The sequence below is a fragment of the Salmo salar genome, chromosome ssa03 (genome assembly GCF_905237065.1).
Source record: "Salmo salar chromosome ssa03, Ssal_v3.1, whole genome shotgun sequence".
Taxonomy (NCBI): domain Eukaryota; kingdom Metazoa; phylum Chordata; class Actinopteri; order Salmoniformes; family Salmonidae; genus Salmo; species Salmo salar.
In genome coordinates this window covers 45,449,722-45,471,279 of record NC_059444.1, presented here as the reverse complement: position 1 = coordinate 45,471,279, position 21,558 = coordinate 45,449,722, and the positions used below count along the sequence as shown (strand labels likewise).

Here is a 21,558-nt window from a genome sequence, read left to right as displayed (position 1 = left end):
TTTTCTGTGTGTTTGTGTGCGTGCGTGCGTGCGTGCGTGTGTGTGTGGCTTTTGTGTGTTTATATACGTTTTATGTACATTATTGGGCTAGAATAGGTATAATGAGATGAGCGGTGAAAAATAATAAGCCACTGTCTATACTTAGGGTTTGCCTGAAGCTATGCTTACATGAGAGACGGAGAAAGATAGAGGGAGGACGATCAGAGAAGGGAGAAGGGAGGAAGAGGTGGAGGGAGGGGCTGTATGAGTATGATGCAAACTCATCCCCTATTCCACAGTGTGACTGGCTTCTGAGGCTGTCTGTCAGTGAGCTCAGCGGCTGACGATGCAGGGAGAGCAGATTATGAAGGGGAGCTCACCAGCGGCATTCTCCTCTCATTGTCTCAATGGCTGCACACGCATTCCTCTTGCTCTCCTCTGCCTTGCTGTCTGCCCTCAGCCTGCCCACCCTGTCCTTAGATCAAGTGCCTGCACTCCTGGAGAGAAGGTAAATAAATACCCTGTGTGTGTGTGTGTGTGTGTGTGTGTGTGTGTGTGTGTGTGTGTGTGTGTGTGTGTGTGTGTGTGTGTGTGTGTGTGTGTGTGTGTGTGTGTGTGTGTGTGTGTGTGTGTGTGTGTGTTGGTGTCTGTGTGATGGTGGAGAGGAGGGGGGTGTACGAATCCAGGGATGCTGGTAGGCTGATCTCTTTTGCTCTCCCTGGAACTCTCCCTACCTTTCTCTCTATCTCTCTTGCTATCGCTATGTAAATACACAAGGCATCAAATCTGATACAGATGCTCTAAAAAAGTTGGTGAATCTGTGGCCGGGGATTCTATGGTTATCTGTAATTTAGTGTTAATCAGACATTTCTCATTGATCACACAGCTGTTGTCTGTACAGGACAGCACTCGCTCTCTCTGTCTGACAGAGAGCAGGTAAATGAGGCCAGGACAATGGAGTGGAGAAGAGAGGAGGAACAAAATAGAGAGATGGGATAGAGGAGAGGAGGAACAAAATAGAGGGATGGGATGGAGGAGAGGAGGGGAGAAGAGAGGAGGAACAAAATAAAGGGATGGGATAGAGGAGAGGGGGGAGAAGAGAGGAGGAACAAAATAGAGGGATGGGATAGAGGAGAGGAGGGGAGGAATCGGTGCTGGTCTGTTGGGCTCTGTTTACAGATGCAGAGAAAGAGAGAGTGTGAGAGAGAGAGTGTGAGAGAGAGATGGAGAGAGAGAGATCATTGATTGACGAGAAGGATTTTTCATTCTCAGCAACACAAAGTGAGGCAATGTTGAGGCAATGCCTTCCCTGTAGCTCAGTTGGTAGAGCATGGTGTTTGCAACGCATGGTGTTTGCAACGCCAGGGTTGTGGGTTCGATTCCCACGGGGGGCCAGTACGGGAAAAAAAAAATGTATGAAATTAAATGTTTGCATTCACTACTGTAAGTCGCTCTGGATAAGAGCGTCTGCTAAATGACTAAAATGTAAAATGTTGAGGCTTTATACTTGCTCTATGGGAAAGGTACATAATAACTTTACAGTTGTATTCACTATATAACAATTACAGTCAATACTTTTGGTTGTTATGAGGATTCTAGTGGTTTTCTGTTAATTTTCAGATTTCAAAAGCTTGAGACTGCTCTTTCTTCTCTCTGAGCTCACTGACGTGTGAATGTGTTTTCCTTTTCTGCACTCTGAGCTCACTGACGTGAAGAATGTGTTTTCCTTTTCTGCTCTTTGAGCTCACTGACATGTGAATGTGTTTTCCTTTTCTGCTCACTGACGTGTGAATGTGTTTTCTTTTTCTGCTCTCTGAGCTCACTGACATGTGAATGTGTTTTCCTTTTCTGCTCTCTTAACTCACTGACATGTGAATGTGTTTTCCTTTTCTGCTCTCTGAACTCACTGACGTGTGAATGTGTTTTCCTTTTCTGCTCACTGACATGTGAATATGTTTTACTTTTCTTCTCTTTGAGCTCACTGACATGTGAATGTGTTTTCCTTTTCTGCTCACTGACGTGTGAATGTGTTTTCCTTTTCTGCTCTCTGAGCTCACTGACGTGTGAATGTGTTTTCCTTTTCTGCTCTCTGAGCTCACTGACGTGTGAATGTGTTTTCCTTTTCTGCTCTCTGAGCTCACTGACGTGTGAATGTGTTTTCCTTTTCTTCTCTCTGAGCTCACTGACATGTGAATGTGTTTTCCTTTTCTGCTCTCTGAGCTCACTGACGTGTGAATGTGTTTTCCTTTTGTGCTCTCTGAGCTCACTGACGTGTGAATGTGTTTTCCTTTTTTGCTTGGCTCTTCAGGTGCAACTAAAGGATAGTAGAGAGCGATCATACAAAAGGTAGAATGGTAGCTTTTAGAGTTTCAAGAGGAACGATATTAGCTAGAGATTACCTAGGGAAGGGCAAAATCAAATCAACCCTTTATTTAAATGGTATACAGAAGCCATGGATTACAGGCAACATCCGTACTGAGCTAAAGGCTAGAGCTGCCACTTTCAAGGAGCAGGACACTAATCCGGACGCTTATAAGGAGGCAAAGGTAACCTGCCTAAATGATTACTGCCCCGTAGCGCTCACGTTGGTAGCCATGAAGTGCTTTGAAAGGCTGGTCTTGGCTCACATCAACATCATCATGTCGGAAACCCTAGACCCACTCCAATTCGCATACCGCCCCAACAGATCCACAGATGATGCAATCTCTATTGCACTCCACACTGCCCTTTCACACCTGGACAAAAGGAACACCTACGTGAGAATGCAGTTCATTGACTACAGCTCAGCGTTCCACACCATAGTGCCCTCAAAGCTCATCACTAAGCTAAGGACCCTGGGACTAAACACCTCCCGCTGCAACTGGATCCTGGACTTCCTGACAGCCACCCCCAGGTTGTAAGGGTAGGCAACAACACTTCTGTCACACTGAGCCTCTACACTGGGGCCCCTCAGGAGTGCATGCTTAGTCCCCTCCTGTACTCCCTCTTCACCCACAACTGCATGGCCAAGCACAACTCTAACACCATCATTAAGTTTGCTGACGACACAACAGCGGTATGCCTGATCACCGACAACGATGAGACAGCCTGTGGGTCAGTGGTCAGAGACCTGGCAATGTTGTGCCAGAACAACAGCATCTCCCTCAAATGTGAGCAAGACAAAGGAGCTGATCGTGGACTATAGGAAAAGGAGGGCTGAATAGGCCCCCGTTAACATCAATGGAGCTGAAGTGGAGCGGATTGAGAGTTTCAAGTTCCTTGGTGTCAGCATCACCAACAAACTATCATGGTCTAAACACACCAAGACAGTTGTGAAGAGGGCACGAAAACACATTTTTCCCCTCAGGAGACAGAAAAGGTTTGGCATGGGTCTCCAGATCCTCAAAAAGTTCTACAGCTGCACCATCAAGAGTAACCTGACCAGTTGCAGCAACGCCTGGTATGGCAGCAGCTCGGCATCTGAAAGTAAGGCGCTACAGAGGGTAGTGCGTACGGCTCAGTACATTGCTGGGGCCAAGCTTCCTGACATCCAGGACCTATATAATAGGCAGTGTCAGAGGAAGGCCCAAAAAATGGTCAAATTCTCCAGTCACCCAAGTCATAGACTGTTCTCTCTGCTACTGCACGGCAAGCGGTACCGGAGCGCCAAGTCTAGGACCAAAAGGCTCCTTAACAGCTTCTACCTACAAGCCATAAGACTGCTGAACAGTTAATCAAATAGCCACCCGGACTATTTACATTGTTATTTCCACTGTTGCTACTCGCTGTTTATTATCTATGCATAGTCACTTTACAAATTACCTCGACAAACCTGTACCCCATTGACTCGGTACCGGTACCCCCTGTCTATAGCCTTGTTATTGTTATGTAATTTTCTTGTGTTACTTTTAAAAGGTTTAAAAAAATTAACTTTAGTTTATTTAGTAAATATTTTCTTAACTCTATATCTTGAACTGCATTGTTGTAAGTAAGTATTTCACAGTAAGGTCTACACCTGTTGCATTCGACGCATGTGACGATTTGATTTGATTTGAAATTAGATGGGGAGCATGGCTGCACAGATATTTTTAGGTCTCTCCAGAGATGTTAGACCTGGTTGAAGTCCAGGCTCTGGATGGGCCACTCAAGGACAGGTTTTCATCAAGGATCTCTCTGTACTTTTCTCCGTTCATCTTTGCCTCAATCCTGACTAGTCTCCCAGTCCCTGCCACTGAAAAACATCCCCATAGCATGATGCTGCCACCACCATGCTTCACATTAGGGATGCTAGGTTTCCTCTAGATGTGACGCTTGGCGTTCAGTCCAAAGAGTTCAATCTTTGTTTCATCAGACCAGAGAATCTTGTTTCTCATGGTCTGAGAGTCGTTAGGTGCCGTTTGGCAAACTCCAAGCGGCCTTTTATGTGCCTTTTTACTGAGGTGTGGCTTCGGTTTGGCCACTCTACCATAAAAGCCTGATTGGTGGAATGCTGCAGAGACGGTTGTCCTTCTGGAAGGTTCTCCCATCTCCACAGAGGAACTCTGGAGCTCTGTCAGAGTGACCATCAAGTTCTTGGTCACCTCCCTGACCAAGGCCCTTCTCCCACGACTGCTCAATTTGGCCAGGCAGCCAGCTCTAGGAAGAGTCTTGGTGGTTCTAAACTTCTTCCATTTTTAGAATGAAGGAGGATACTGTGTTCTTGGGGACCCTGGACTCCGGACCGTAGATCGCCACAGAAGGTTCCGGACTGGGAACCCCCGTTGGAGGCTCCGGACCGCCGACCGTCGCTGGAGGCTCCGGACCGTCGCTGGAGGATCCGGACCGCCGACCGTCGCTGGAGGCTCCGGACCGTCGCTGGAGGCTCGGGACCGCCTACCGTCGCTGGAGGCTCTGGACTGCCTACCGTCGCTGCAGGCTCCGGGCCGCTGATCGTCGCTGCAGGCTCCGGGCCGTGGACCGTCTCGGGAGTTTCCGGCCCGTGGACCGTCTCGGGAGTTTCCGGCCCGTGGACCGTCTCGGGAGGTTCCGGACCGTGGGCCGTCTCGGGAGGTTCCGGACCGTGGGTCGTCTCGGGAGGCACAATCCGTCCTGGCTGGATGCTCACTTTAGCCCGGCAAGTACGGAGAGTTGGCAAAGGACGTACTGGGCTGTGAAGGCGCACTGGAGACCTGGTGCGCATAGCCGGCCTCATTTGTACCGGAACTTTAACACACTTCTCGGGACGAGTACGGGGAGCTGACTCAGGTGGCATCTGACGGCTAACACGCTCCTCAGGGAAAATGCTGTACATACTACGCCAAACCAACAGCTCTCTCTCATCACCCCCCTCAACTATCTCACAGTACTCCTCGCTCAGTCTCTCCCAATATTCCTCTTCGCTCTCAGACTCACCCCTCGGCTTCGCCGACCAACCCGTGTGCCCCCCCCCCCCCGACCAACCCGTAGTCGCCAACCCTGGCGTCGCAGATTTACCTCCCTCGCTGCTTCCGCCTGCTTCCATGGCTTCCTGCCATTATTTCATCCCAAGTCCAGGATGTCCTCCACTCCTGGCTTTCCTCCCATGCCCAGGATCCCTGCTCCTCCTGGGCACGCTGCTTGGTCCGTGGGTGGGATATTCTGTCACGTACGTTTGTAGAGAAGGACCAAGGCGCAGCGTGAGTATCGTTCCACATCTTTATTAATATGTGAAACTTAGCAAGACATACTATAAACAAAACAACAAACCGTGATGACAGAGGTGCAACATGCACTAACTCAAAATAATATCCCACAAAAACAGGTGGGAAAAACAACTACTTAAATATGATCCCCAATTAGAGACAACGATGACCAGCTGCCTCTAATTGGGAATCATACAAAAAAAACCAACATAGAAACTAGAACCCAACATAGAAATAAATAAACTAGATAAACCCCCCCAGTCACTCCCTGACCTACTCTACCATAGAAAATAAGAGCTCTCTATGGTCAGGACGTGACAAATATAAAACATATTTTGATTTGTTTAACACTTTTTTGGTTATTACCTGATTCCTTATGTGTTTTTCATAGCTTTGATGTCTTCACTATTATTCTACAATGTAGAAAATAGTAAAAATAAAGAAAAACCCTTGAATGAGTAGGTGTCCAAACTTTTGACTGGTACTGTGTGGGCTGCAGTAGGCCTATGTGCAAATAGACCATTGCCATATATGGATCTGTGCCATTCACTTAGAAGTAGACTGTGTTTACAGCATGAGCGGTCATGAGTAGATGTACTTGTTTTGAGATCACAGCGAGAGCTGCATGTAGCCACGTGTTCACATTTGTTCATGTTCTTTGCTAGTTAGTGAGTTATAGATCATTTGTAGTCAGCAATGGGGAAGTGATTGCTTCCTACAAAAGCACAACACGTGTACATTTCTAGACATCTTTTTTGTGTCTAAAAGGGTATTGTATTTTGAAACAGTTTTGAAAAAGCTAAGTAGCCAATAGCCAGCAGCATAATTTGTCGGATTCTCTGTAATAAAATGGTATGGAAATAATAATGCAATTTATTTTGTAAAGTGTTTCTTGCTTCAAATAAAACTTTCAGTCACCTCCTTATCTGAAGGACAAGTGGATCAACAGGTTAATGTCAAGCCCTGCATGTTTGTTTCAGAAGTCTCATGGAATGTAGGCCTACATTGAACACCACACATTGGCTGCTACTGTAGGCTGAATCCATGTTATGAGACACATTTTCTCCATTGTTTTTGATGGTAGGCCTACATTATGATCAAATAGCCACAGAAGCCTACTTGACCACTGTCTGAAACTGTAACTTAAAGTGGATACATCCACAGTGTTCACAGTAAACACGTACTGGAAGTTCCAAATTTTCACAACATTCAAGTTTGCACTCAGAAGACCTAACGTTTGCTCAGTGACAAAACATTTTTGAGGGAACATTGCTGATGGATGGGTTAATGAAATTGTGAGTGTTTACGGTTTCTGTTGGAATCACTTTTATAGATAACTTTGACACCTTTTGGAAACAGAAGATACTCTACAGGAATGACAGAGTCCATCCAAATCATCTTGACTCCTGGACTCTGTCCACGCAATTTCAAGGCTGCGTTAAGACAATGACTTATCAATGACCCAAGACCAGCTCTGTTAATCCATACCATTATGACAATGAGTCGTCATAATGCTGCAGCAAATGTACATTATCCTAGGGACATTGGAAGACACAATGTAAATAACCAAATTTATGTCCCCCTAACTGCCCTGAATGCCTCTGCTGATCCTACAGTTACTGTATGCAGTAATCACGAGCCTATGAACCAGAGTTATACTGTTACCGGGTCACTGAGGTGGTGTGCCCTAGTAGCAAGACCACTTTATGCAGCTCACCCTGCAATATCAGCTCCAATATGAATAACATGAGCAAGTCTACTTCTGATAAGCTTCCCAGTAAATCATTAAAATCAATCAAGAATCACAGAAAAGTGCAAAAAATAGCCCATATTAACATATGTAGCTTAAGAAACAAGGTCCATGAAGTCAATAACTTGCTATTAACAGATGACATTCATATTCTGACTATCTGTGAAACTCACTTAGATAATACCTTACTTAGATGATACAGTGGTAGCAATACATGGTTATAACATCTACCGAAAAGACAGAAATGCCAACGGAGGCGGCGTTGCGGTCTATATTCAGAACCACATTCCTGTAAAGCTTAGAGACGATCTAATGTTAAATACTGTTGAAGTAATATAGCTACAGGTTCATCTGCCTCACCTAAAGCCCATTCTGGTGGGAAGCTGCTACAGACCACCAAGTGCTAACAGCCAGTATCTGGATAATATGTGTGAAATGCTTGATAATGTATGTGATTTCAACAGAGAAGTATATTTTCTGTGTGATTTTCTGTGTGATTTAAACAGACGCTGCACTTGACACATTTATGAAATAGCTTTTTCCAGTTACTAATAATCATGCACCCATTTAAAACAATGACTGTAAAAACTGTTAAACCTCCCTGGATTGATGAGGAACTGAAAAATGGTATGGTTGAGAGGGTTGAGACAAAAGGTATGGCAAATAAATCTGGCAGCCCAACTGATTGGCAAACATTGTGCAAACTGAGAAATCATGTGACTAAATAAAAATAAACTATACTATGAAACAAAAATAAATTATAGAAAGAATGATAGAAAAAGGCAAACTCCGCTCCATCATTCATTGAATCAGGTGGCTCATTCATCACAAAACCAACTGATATAATATAACTACTTGAATGACTTTTTCATTGGCAAGATTAGCAAATTTAGGCATGACATGCCAGCAAAAAAAACACCAAGTATATCTGACCAAATTATGAAAGACAAGCATTGTACTTTTGAATTCCATAAAGTGAGTGTGGAAGAGGTGATTTTTCATTGTTGTTGTCTATTAACAATGACAAGCCACCGGAGTCTGACAATCTGGATAATCTGAATTACTGAGGATAATAGCGGACGTTATTGCCACTCCTATTTGTCATATCTTCAATTTAAGCCTACTAGAAAGTGTGGGGGGGGGGCACCGATCCTGTAGAGGTTAACTTCATCACTACTAGTTTTTGTAAGAAGTGTTGACAAGCTGAAAGTACTGAGCTGTCTGTTTAAACTACTTGCACACAGCTGGGACACCCATGCATACCCCACAAGACATGCCACCAGAGGTCTCTTCAAAGTCCCCAAGTCAAGAACAGACTATGAGAGGCACACAGTACTACATAGAGCCATGACTACATGGATCTCTATTCCACATCAGCAACTGATGCAAGCAGTAGAATCAGATAAAACAAATGTTAAAAATACACCTTATGGATCAGCGGGCACTGTGAAGAGAAACACACAAAGGTACAGACACATGTATACGCATACATTGTAATATTGTTGTATGGTGGTATTATACATCTTGTTTTGTAGATATGTAGTGGTGTAATAATGTTATATGATGTACTGTTTTATCTTTTGCTTTATATGTAACGTAAGTGCTTTAATGTGTTTGGACCCCAGGAAGATTAGCTGCCGCATTGGCACCAGCTAACGGGGATCCCTAATAAATACAAATGATTAGTTTCCCGTTTATTCTTGGGCTAGCTAGCCTACGGGCAGCGGAGACATCGCATTTGTAAAATTATACATGGTTGCACAGGTTGTAGAGGTAGACATGTAGGTTTATATAACCCCCAACTGTTGCAAACCAAATAGTAGCATGGAAAAATTATCTGTATATGCTTTTCTTCCCACAGGGAGATTAAGTTGATGAATTTCCTGCCCAGGCTTTAGGACAGTGGAATTATTACATTAACACGCATATCAACCAATCAGCATCCAGGATCCAAACAACCCATTTTATATAAATGATCAATTCAAAAGGCACTCGCACATCTAAGCTATCTTTGGTAACAGTTGAAAAAGATGAGAAAAAAGAAGAAACCCACACACTGCTCTTTAATAAGGTTTACGTATCGGCCTCAAGGCCTTCATAAGAGCTTTTGTGAGTAAAAAAAAAAAAATAGCACTCTTATGTAGACATAGCTCCACCCACATCCATTTGAGGGAAAACAAGTGTTACCAAATATAACAATGTAACAATGTGCAACTCTCTGTTGTTTCCTGAATTCCACAATCATCTCCTTTGTTTTGTTGACGTTGAGTGTGAGGTTATTTTCCTGACACCACACTCTGAGGGCCCTCACCTCCTCCCTGTAGGCCGTCTCTTTGTTGTTGGTAATCAAGCCTACCACTGTAGTGTCGTCTGCAAACATGATGATTTAGTTGGAAGTGTGCATGGCCACGCAGTCATGGGTGAACAGGGAGTACAGGAGAGGGCTGAGAACGCACCCTTGTGTGGCCCCAGTGTTGAGGAGATGTTGTTTCCTACCTTCACCACCTGGGGGCGGCGCATCAGAAAGTCCAGGACCGAGTTTCACAGGGCGGGGTCGAGACCCAGGGTCTCGAGCTTAATGACGAGTTTGGAGGGTACTATGGTATTAAATGCTGAGCTGTAATCGATGAACAACATTCTTACATAGGTATTCCTCTTGTCCAGATGGGATAGGGCGGTGTGCAGTGTGATGGCGATTGCATTGTCAGTGGACCTATTGGGGCGGTATGCAAATTGAAGTGGGTCTAGGGTGTCAGGTAGGGTGGAGGTGATATGATCCTTGACTAGTCTCTCAAAGCCCTTCATGATGACAGAAGTGGGTACAACGGGGCGATAGCCATTTAGTTCAGTTACCTTTGCCTTCTTGGGTACAGGAACAATGGTGGCCATCTCGAAGCAGGTGGGGACAGCAGACTAGGATAGGGAGAGATTGAATATGTCCGTAAACACACCAGCCAGCTGGTCTGCGCATGCTCTGAGGACGCGGCTAGGGATGCTGTCTGGGCCGTCAGCCTTGCGAGGGTTAACACGTTTAAACATTAAAGCACTTACATTACATATAAAACAAAATATAAAACAGTACATCATATAACATTATTACACCGCTCCATATCTACAATACAAGATGTATAATACCACCATACAACAATATTACAATGTAAGTGTGTGCATGTGTCTGTACCTTTGTGTGTCTCTTCACAGTGCCCGCTGTTCCATAAGCTGTATTATATAAATAATACAATTGTGTAACATTGAGGTTATAGAAAATTACAATGAAGTGCTTGAAAAAGTCCCTGAAAGTCCTTGAATTTGACTTGACATTGTCTGTATGAACCCTGCTTAAAGGATGTATAGTCCTAGTCCTATGCTGTTTTGTAGGTGGAGTTATGGGTCAATTTGCATATATTCTCATTTATTCCTTTAAATACACATGTGGAACTGCCTGAAAATCATTTTTATTTTTGTTTCAAACCATTTTGAAATGTTGATCCCAATGCCACACACTGGCCCCATAATTTATAGAAAAACCGATGTATCCTCTGGTTTCTGTCCCTTTGTGTGGGTGCGTTTGTGCTAATTTTTTATTTCTCCTTTATTTAACCAGGTAGGCCAGTTGAGAACAAGTTCTCATTTACAACTGTGACCTGGCCAAGATAAAGCAAAGCAGTGCAACAAAAACAAGACAGAGTTACACATGAGATAAACAAATGTACAGTCAATAACACAATAGAAAAGAAAAATAGAAAGATCTACGTACAGTGTGTGCAAATGTAGAAGAGTAGGGAGGAAGGGCAATAAATAGGCCATAGAAGCAAAAATAATTACAATTTAGCATTAGTACTGGAATTATAGATGTGCAGATGATGAATGTGCAAGTAGAGATACTGGGGTGTAAAAAAGCAAGAGGGTAAGTAATAATATGGGGATGATGTAGTCGGGTGTGCTATTTACAGATTGGCTGTGTACAGGTACAGTGAGTAAGCTGCTCTGACAGCTGATGCTTAAAATTGGAGAGGGAGATATGAGATTTTTGCAATTCGTTCCAGTCATTGGCAGCAGATAACTGGAAGGAAAAACAGCCTAAGTAAGTGTTGGCTTTCGGGATGACCAGTGCAATATACCTGCTGGAGCGCGTGCTATGGGTGGGTGTTGCTATGGTGACCAGTGAGCTGAGATAACGTGGTGTTTTACCTAGCAACGACTTATAGATGACCTGGAGCCAGTGGGTTTGGCGACGGATATGTAGTGCGGGCCAGCCAACGAGAGCATACAGGTCACAGTGGTGGGTAGTATATTGGGCTTTGGTGATAAAACTGATGACACTGTGATAGACTACATCCAATTTGCTGAGTAGAGTGTTGGAGGCTATTTTGTAAATGACATCGCCGAAGTCAAGGATCGGTAGGATAGTCAGTTTTACGAGGGTATGTTTGGCGGCATGAGTGAAGGAGGCTTTGTTGCGAAATAGGAAGCCGATTCTAGATTTCATTTTAGATTGGAGATGCTTAATGTGAGTCTGGAAGGAGAGTTTACAGTCTAACCAGACACCTAGGTATTTGTAGTTGTCCCAATATTCTAGGTCAGAACTGTCCAGAGTAGTGATGCTAGTCGGGCGGGATGGTGCGGGCAGCAATCGGTTGAAGAGCATGCACTTAGTTTAACTAGCATTTAAAAGCAGTTGGAGGCCACAGAAGGAGTGTTGTATGGCGTTGAAGCTTGTTTGGAGGTTTGTTAGCACAGTGTCCAAAGAAGGGCCAGATGTATACAGAATGGTGTCGTCTGCGTAGAGGTGGAGCAGAGAATCACCAGCAGCAAGAGCAACATCATTGATACATACAGAGAAAAGAGTAATGTACATGTGTGTGTGTCCATTTGTCTTTGTGAGTATGTGAACACGCTTGTGTACATACGTATGTGTCCCTGTGTCTGTCTGTGAGGTGAGCCAAGGATGGCTTTGATTATATAAAGGGACTGTTCAACACCCCGGCCCCATGTGACAGGCTCACCATCCCTGTGTTGCTGACCTCGCTAAACTGGCACAGGAACAAACGGCTGGGCTTAGTGTGCACACAGCCCAGCAATGATCTATGCCAGGCCAAGGCTACCTTAACCTGGGTAGCAGCACCAGAGATAACCGCCCCAGACCCATCAACTACCCCTGAACAACAGTTACTGTTCCAGCTCACTAGGACTAGGGTTGGTGACCACTGAACCATGTGTGCCTCTCTGGCAGTCTCTTTCTGAATCCCAATCCTATGGCCTTGAGCCAGGTGGACAAACACAAATTGGCAGGTTACACTCTGATAACAGCAGGTGAGTACAACACAAAAATGCCCCAGACTGGGGTATTAAATGCCCCAGATGGATACCGACCCCAGAGGAAATAATTAAGATCATTTTTATCAAAGCTAGCTGATCGGGGTATTATCAAACAGCGTGTCTGTCTGATACCTGTTAGGTAGGTGTTAAGACGGGGAATTCTATCAGTGTTGGCCTATATAAATTAACCCACATCCCAGGCACTGCTCCACAATATAAAGTAGGCCTAATTCAAACCACAGATAAAAGCAAACCAAGCAAGTTCACTCACAATGTTTACTTTACGCTGAGTTGTGAACTAGGTTAAAGACAATGCACCCCGTGAGCAATTCCTCTCACAGACATTGTCATTAAATATTGACGCAAAACCACACATGGCATGTGCTTAAAATAAGGGGAAAACCATTACAGTGAATCTGTATAGAGGTTTTTCTTTATCTAGGCCTATATTTCATGGAATTGGGTGCCTTAGTGTGGTTCACCAGCCCGATCAGTTCTCAGAGTGAAGGTGTTCCGACTCATAATGGAACCCAATTCCCACACACACAGAGATACACGCCACTTCTGTAGCATAACTCTCGTGGCTTATCAGATGTAGAGGGATCAGGTGTGTGTGAGGGGAGAGACAGGGTGGAGGTAGTGTAGTGGGTAATATTTGATACATTTCCACCCCTACAATGGTGGGGTTAGTCATAGTCTCAGTAAGCCCATGATGGTGATTTAGATGGTTAAAGGGACCTGGTTGAGATGAACCACAAGGGATCTAAGCTACTAATGCCACAGACAATCTGCATGGTCAGCCTACACAGGACGATATAAGATGACCAGCCACAACTATAGGCCACTGCTTGATAGAAAATAAAGTAAGCTTTGTTTTGTATTGGGGAGATTTACCACCAAGCCCATCCATTACCAATGTGTAGCTGCCACCTGCATGACATCCTTTTGGCGCAGAAAGCTCACCATACATGGGCTATGATGATCTGGTTAGGATCAGAAGGTGAACTGTTGAAAGGATAGTATCGTATGTGGACGTAGAACATATGTTGGCCACTGTTAGTATAGCTTGCCTATATAGACAGATGTGTACTGTTTTGGAACCTGTTCTGGCAACTCTGAGGAAATGACATGTAGCTGCATCTTTTAACCTTTTCCTCTTCTCTCTACAGCACAGAAGAGGACTATGTTACAGAGGTTCCATACCCAGCTGGGAGAATCAGAGCGGGTAAGCAACAAACCATGTCTCACATTTAACATGACTATGGGCCTGATGCAATCAAACCTATTTTAGCCATGTGTATGCAGTATCTTTTTACAAACTACTGCCCACACTTAAAGCTTGAAGAATCAATGTAAAATTTAAATTTAGGGAGTATATTTCTAAGCAAATATATTTGAGCCAAATAGTATCTGACTGTTTTATTTGTGTGTGTCAGGTGGTCTTGATGGAATGAGCTTGGAGACTCAGGGTTATGTGCCCACTAAAGAAACCCCATTCAGAAGATTACTGAAGGTAGATCTCTCTCTCCCTCTCTTCTTGCTCACTTTCTAAATAGCTCTCTCTCTGATCCTGTGCATCTTAGTATCATATCGCCCCCAAGAGGACACTGTTCAGATTCACTAGTCTACAGTTTTTTACGGTAGTCCTATGGTGAATCCCAAACCAGCCTCTCGCTCGCAGGGCCCTCCGTTTTCACGTGTTGCTGACGAAACTCAGGGGGTGGCTTCCAGAGAGTGGCGAGGGGCTCAATAAACCCAACAACTTCCGGACACACTCGTGACTTGAATGATAGATAGATTTATTTGAAAATGTAAAACAATACAACCACACATGTGGACAATGAATTCATCGAATTCATCAGTATTTCATCTGTTACATGCATCAAGTCTTGAAATCAGACAAAATAATACATGTGGCATATATTTATGCACCCCCGCAACAGTGAAATTGACTACTTCTACAGTGCATTCAGAAAGTACACAGACCCCTTCCATTTTTCCACATTTTGTTACATTACAGCCTTATACAAAAAAAATTTAACTCAGAAATCTACACACAATACCCCATAATGACAAAGCGAAAACAGGTTTGTAGAAATGTTTACAAATGTGGTACCTGTGGTAAATTCAATTGATTGGACATGATTTGGAAAGGCACACACCTGTCTATATAAGGTCCCACATTTGACAGTGCATGTCAGAGCAAAAACCAAGCCATGAGGTAGAAGGAATTGTCCGTAGAGCTGCAAGACAGGATTATGTTGAGGTACAGATCTGGGGAGGGGTGCCAAAAAAGTTATTCAGCATTGAAGGTCCCCAAGAATACAGTGGCCTCCATCATTCTTAAAGGGAAGAAGTTTGGAACCACCAAGACTCGCCTGGCCAAACTGAGCAATCAGGGGAGAAGGGCCTTGGTCAAGGAGGTGACCAAGAACCCGATTGTCACTGACATCGGAGTTCCTCTGTTCAGATGGGATAATCTTCCAGAAGGACAACCATCTCTGCAGCACTCCACCAATCAGGCCTTGGTAGAGTGGCCAGACGGAAGCGTCTCCTCAGTAAATGGCAGATGACAGCCAGCTTGGAGTTGGCCAAAAGGCACATCAGACAAGATTCTCTTGTCTGATGAAACCAATATTGAACTATTTCGCCTGAATGCCAAGCATCATGTCTGTAGGAAACCAGGCACCATCTCTAAAGTGAAGCATGGTCGTGGCCGCATCACGCTGTGGCGATTTATTTCAGCGCCAGGGACTGGGAGACTAGTCAGGATCGAGGGAAAGATGAATGGAGCAAATATACAAGAGAGATCCTTGATGAAAACCTGCTCCAGAGCACTCAGGACCTCAGACTTTTTTATTTTTTTATTTCGCCTTTATTTAACCATGTAGGCCAGTTGAGAACAAGTTCTCATTTATAACTGCGACCTGGCAGACTGGGGTGACGGTTCACCTTCCAACAGGACAACGACCCTAAACACACAGTCAAGACAATGCAAGAGTGGCTTTTGGGACAAGTCTCTGAATGTCCTTGAGTGAAATTATTTGAAATTGACAAGTTGAAGCATAGCCGAGATTTAATTAGCAGGCAGCGTGCCTTGGTTTGAGGACAGCGCAGGTTAATTTTTCAATTGCATAACAATCACATTTTGGAACTGTGAGTGAATTTGTAGATCACTCGTATAAATAAACTCATGCTAGTGCGACCGTTAGAGATATTTGGAACTCATGGGTGAAACAGTTAAACGCACTGAAGTCGGAGGTCGAACATTTCCGAGTTGTCTTGAACTAGGTTCTAATTGGAGTTCAACTCACGCAATATTGACTTTAACCCTTTAAATACACATCAAATAGCAAACCCACAAGTGGCCACTAGGTTTCGTAATAAGAAAATAAAGGCAAATTCCAAACCTGTAAAAGCCTTAAGACCCGGATCAGTGAGCATCGCAGCAATATTCGTACAGGTGTAACAAAAAACCCAGTTGCTGTTTATTTTCTACAAGCTGGACATCCTACTACTTCTCTGGGATTCACTGGAATAGAAACACTCAGGGGAGGGGACATTGAGAGGAAACTTCTTCAAAGGGAATCTTTCTGGATCCACAAGCTCAACATACTGTCTCCTCTTGGCCTTAACGAGGAGTTTGACTTAAAACCATTTTTATAGTTCCAAAATGTTCAAATGATTGTATTTTTTATCTTAATTGGATATTGTGTATATGTATTACTGTAAATATTGATCACATTCCTTGTGTATGGTCATATATTTAGATACAATGAATGTTGATATTTTGAACCTATGTTATATATTTTCACCACCTGTTTCAGGAAGTGATTTCACTGAGTACTGCCCATATATATAGGGCCTTCCACCACTACCTGGGATATGGATTTCTGATGAAGACCTAGGGTCAAAACATTGTTATAATAAAATTACCTGGAGCAGCAGTGTGCGGCATTTTCCTTTTTATTTTCCATGAGTTCACCTACAACACCAGCACCTGCAGAAAGTACCTGGACGTGCATATGTTCTTCATCTTTTGTACTGAAATAAAAGATCCCAGAAATGTTCCATAACCACAAAAAGCTTATTTCTCTCAAATTTTGTGTGCAAATTGGTTTACATCCCTATGAGCTTTTCTCCTTTGCTAAAATAATCCATCCACCTGACAGATGTGGCACATCAAGAAGCTGATTGAACAGCGTGATCATTACACAAGTGTATCTTGTCCTAGGGAAATTAAGGCCAATCTAAAATGGGCAGTTTTGTCACACAACACAACGCCACAGATGTTTCAAGTTTTGAGGGAGCGTGCAATTGGAGGGCTCACTGCAGGAATGTTCACCAGAGCTGTTGCCATGGAATTTAATGTTAATAGACTCTACCATAAGCCGCCTCCATCGTCATTTTAGAGAATTTGGCATTACGTCCAACCGGCCTCACAACCGCAGACCACTTGTAACCACGTCAGCGCAGGACCTCCACATCCGGCTTCTTCACCTGCGGTATCGTCTGAGACCAGCCACCTGGCCAGCTGATGAAACCGAGGAGTATTTCTGTCTGTAGTAAAGCCCTTTTGTGGGGAAAAACTTATTCTGATTGGCTGGGCCTTGCTCACCAGTGTGTGGGCCTATGCCCTCCCAGGCCCACTCATAGCTGCCCAGTCATTTGAAATCCGTAGATTAGGGCCTAATGAATTTATTTCAATTGACTGATGAACTGTAACTCAGTAAAATCATTGAAATTGTTGCATGTTGTGTTTTTATTTTTGTTCAGTATCGGCTATTAAATTGACCAAAATAAGTTATATTCGTTTAACAATTACTATCTGGATAACAGGATATACAGACAGCCCAATTCTGATATTTTGCCCAATTAAAGACCAATTAGTGAAAAAATATCTGAATTAGGCTGCTTCTGTAGGCACAGTCAAAGTTTGTGACATTTCCAATCAATTATATAATTGATCAATATCCCTTCCATCCTTCCTCTCTGCAGCTGCATGGCTGGCACCACCTCAACCAGCATGGCCATGGCAAGGGCAAGAGAAAGCTACTCCAGTCCCCCATCCACGGGCCCTACTCTCCCATGAGCGTGGCCTACAATGGCAAGACCTGCATCCTTTTCAAGGCCAAGCGTCTGGCCATCCGCTACCAGAACCATACATTCGTAGATCTGACGGAGAAGACCTTTGGACCCAACGCCCCTGTGGACACCAAGGGTTCCATCTGCACCAAGGAGAAGGCTACGTAAGTACTGTAAATCATGTACTTGAGATGTATACGATGTGCAACTGACACGTATATTTTATTTATGTATTCCATTTTATTTATGTATTCATGAAAACGTGGCCATTTAAGATACTGTATATTAAATTATATACGTGTTTCTGGGTGAAATAACATACAATATGCGGTTTTTCAATGTATTTGACGGCCAAGAAAAAGCAAAAAAAGCCAAAAAGTTACATCTGTTTCAGTAGAACTACACACATGAACTACAAATATTTTCACAGCTCGCCGGTCTACAAACGAACTATTTTCTCCATTTAAAAAAAGTACTAGGCTCTGTCACAGCCGGCCGCGACCGGGAGGCCCATGGGGTGGCGCACAATTGGCCCAGCGTTGTCCGGGTTAGGGAGGGTTTGCCCGGCAGGGATATCCTTGTCTCATTGCGCACTAGCGACTCCTGTGGCGGGCCGGGTGCAGTGCACGCTGACCAGGTCACCAGGTGAGCGGTGTTTCCTCCGACACATTGGTGCGGCTGGCTTCCGGGTTGGATGCGCGCTGTGTTAAGAAGCAGTGCGGCTAGGTAGGGATGTGTTTCGGAGGACGCATGGCTCTCGACTTTCGCCTCTCCCGAGTCCGTGCGGGAGTTGTAGCGATGAGACAAGACAGTAACTACTAACAATTGGATACCACGAAATTGGGGAGAAAAAGGGGGTAAAAAAAAAGTACTGGCTGGCAACTTTCAGTAGAAAACCCCACAGCATAATCTAACATAAACACATCAAACGGCTTGTAACTAACAGGTTCTTACCATCCTGCAAGTCCTCAACTCAAGCAGACACACTGATTTGTAGTCCAAATTACATTTTTCTAACTTTCAACAATGTGTCTTAGTTCTTGAGCGTCAAATATTTTAATAAAAGGCATTGGGTATACTAAATCAATACACAATTACGAATATAAGTTTATAACTCTAATTACCTTATTTTCTGGAATTTTACATTTAAGTCTTGAAGTCTAGTCAGGTGATTTTGGGCGCATTCCTCTGCCCAGGTGTTGCTGATACATGCCAGATCTTACAACGCCTGGCTGGGTATTTTATGTATCAGCTTACCACGTCGTATGATATAGCAATCTGGTGCCCGATGGCACAGTCTATGGCATGGCATGCAACCATTGGTTGATGCATGCAACATCTGAGCAGGGGAACACAACCTATGGGACATGATACGGAAGTATGATGTAGGAATGCGTCACTTTCATGGGGTGTTGTATGTAGTTATCAAAGAACTTGAATTATATATATTTTTTTACATTCAATTCATGGAGAAGAATATTGTTACAATGAGATGAGCACTGCATCTACCCACTAAAGGCCCGGTCCTTTTCAATCAACATACTCTGTGTTTGTACACAGCCTCTCGCTAAAGTTTGGAGATGTGGAGGATCTCAGGGGACTTGTTATCAGGCTGCAGATGTCCAACACATTCTACGAGTCAGCAGGGAAGAACTGGTTCACCTTAGACAGCGTCCACATCCACTACAACTGGACCCATGAAGCTACGTTCAACACCAGCGAGGTGTACGCCCCCGCCACCTCCTCCTACCACTGCCAGCATGTCAGCAGTCAGCACAAATATGACACCCTCCTGGTGCCCAGCTCACACACCGACACCTCAGCTAACTGGCACATCACGTTCACTGACTTCCAGGTATGGGCCATTTCTATTGACTGATTGATGGATTTATTTAGCTATCTATTTGTTTTACTTCAGCTTGTAATATTCCCTCTTTCCTCGCCATGCCGCAGATCCAGGCGTTCAACGTCATGTCTGGTAAGTTTGCGTCTGCCAGCGACTGTGCCAACTTCCTGACCCCAGCCATCCTGATGGGCCTGGTGACCTCTCTGATCCTACTGTTGGTCCTGGCCTACGCTCTGCACATGGTGGTCCACCTCAAACACATCGACCGCTACGAGGAACACAAAGCTATGGTGTACTTCCCACGCAGGCTGAGCAAAGCTCTAGAGTGCAGAGCCTCACAGCAGTGTGAGTTACCTGACAAGAACTGCCTGTGAGAGATGGAGGAAGAAAGAGTGAGAAGATGAAGAGGGGGGATGCTGCCAAATGCAAGAGTGAGAAAGTATCACCCACACGGTTTTCCACGCTTCCAAATGTTTGTTTACTAGTGACAACTCTTTTGACCTGTTGGCTTTTGTCATTTCTCCATATCTAAGATCAACACATTTGACATGTTATCACTTCTAAGCTATCACATTTTTTGGAGCATTAAAACAGTTTTTTTTACCATACTTCATTTTTTTAAATTGACCTGAACACACATTAATATCCTACGTAAAGTTTATTGGATGTTAAACCCTCTTGACGGTGGGGTTAGAGGTCAGGAAGAGACCAGGGGCCCAGTATGGCCACAGTGTCCCCAGGCTTTCACTTGCGCGCCTGATTAAACAGTTAACGACTGCAGCTAACCCTGCCGGTGTCCAAGCCTGCAAAGCGGCCTTCACTATTTGGCATAACTAGACTTTGGTATGTTGAGTCCCCACTCTCCATCGCTAGCCTTGACACATTGCCATATTCACTATCTCATCTTCAATACGAACACGAGGAATCTTTTTAAGTTGAATTAGATGGTTTAGTACAGTATTTATAAAGTGGTGTGTGTGAGGATCCACTGGTAGATCACTGACAAATCTTACTGGGTTAAGATGGTACTTGAGCTGGAAACTTGTTTGGAATAACTGGAGGGGATCTCAAGAATTCTAAAGGGCTTTGGTGAGTCATGGAACAAAACCATTTGGGAACCACTGGTCTGGCACCTGGCTTGTATGAACTGAATTGGTCACTGTGGACCACTGAACCTCTGGGGCGTAGACTTTTTGGACTTACTGTGAAACGGCCTTGAACGGACCAGCAGCCAGTCTGAGGGGTTAGCTTTGCAGGCATCAATGGCTTACTTTCAACACTAAAGACAAAACATTGAAGTAAGCTGCACAAGACTGCCCTTCTGAAGTGAAGCTAAAAGATTTGCCATTACACATGGTGAAGGACAGACTGTGGCAATGTGAAGATGAGAAGTACAGTTACAATGTATAAGACAAACAAAAAAACACTCAAATGTACAGATGTATCTCTCAGCTGTCTTTTTTTACAGTTTAATCAATAAATCCTGTTATGTACAGGAAGGCTATTCTACTCTATAATCACAAAAACATACAGTTCTGGTCTGTATATGATCATAGCTGTTTACTATTTTCAGATAGTAAAGACTTGCTTAGGTACCAGTTAAACATTGTGCTATGAGGATGAATGAAAGTGTCAATACATATGAGTTGTTTTCTACAGTATTACCATATTACACTGTCTGTCTTAAATTTGTCTTGAACTGGGCACGTCATGACGCTCTAGAAATACAGTCCAGTTTAAAGGTAGACTCAGCAATACAACATAATCATCTACAGCTGGGCAGCTTCCTGCTTCACAGACAACAGCGTAAGCCTACAAGAAAGTGTGTGCCCTCAGGACTGGAGGGAAGCAAAATTAATTCTGCTTCCCAAGATCAGCAAAGCACCCTTTGCTGGATCAAACAATTGACCAATCAGCCTGTTACCAACCCTTAGTAAACT

At 44.0% G+C, this 21,558-nt stretch overlaps 1 protein-coding gene across 1 annotated transcript; it reads left to right on the top strand.

The window, feature by feature from the left end:
* Nucleotides 1–257: 257 nt before the first annotated feature.
* Nucleotides 258–21,117, top strand: LOC106600548 (V-type proton ATPase subunit S1). Its single transcript, XM_045714896.1, has 6 exons — nt 258–487; nt 13,857–13,912; nt 14,124–14,200; nt 17,686–17,936; nt 19,333–19,627; nt 19,726–21,117. The coding sequence occupies exons 1-6, from the start codon at nt 387–389 to the stop codon at nt 19,990–19,992; spliced, it is 1,047 nt and encodes a 348-aa protein (XP_045570852.1). The 5' UTR covers nt 258–386; the 3' UTR covers nt 19,993–21,117.
* Nucleotides 21,118–21,558: the final 441 nt, after the last annotated feature.

Excerpts from the sequence above, each read along its gene's own strand:
- LOC106600548 (XM_045714896.1), top strand. The coding sequence starts at position 387 with ATGGCTGCACACGCATTCCTCTTGCTCTCCTCTGCCTTGCTGTCTGCC. Across the intron at positions 14,201-17,685 it reads CATTCAGAAGATTACTGAAG|CTGCATGGCTGGCACCACCT; the intron begins GTAGATCTCTCT and ends TCCTCTCTGCAG. Across the intron at positions 19,628-19,725 it reads TCACGTTCACTGACTTCCAG|ATCCAGGCGTTCAACGTCAT; the intron begins GTATGGGCCATT and ends GCCATGCCGCAG.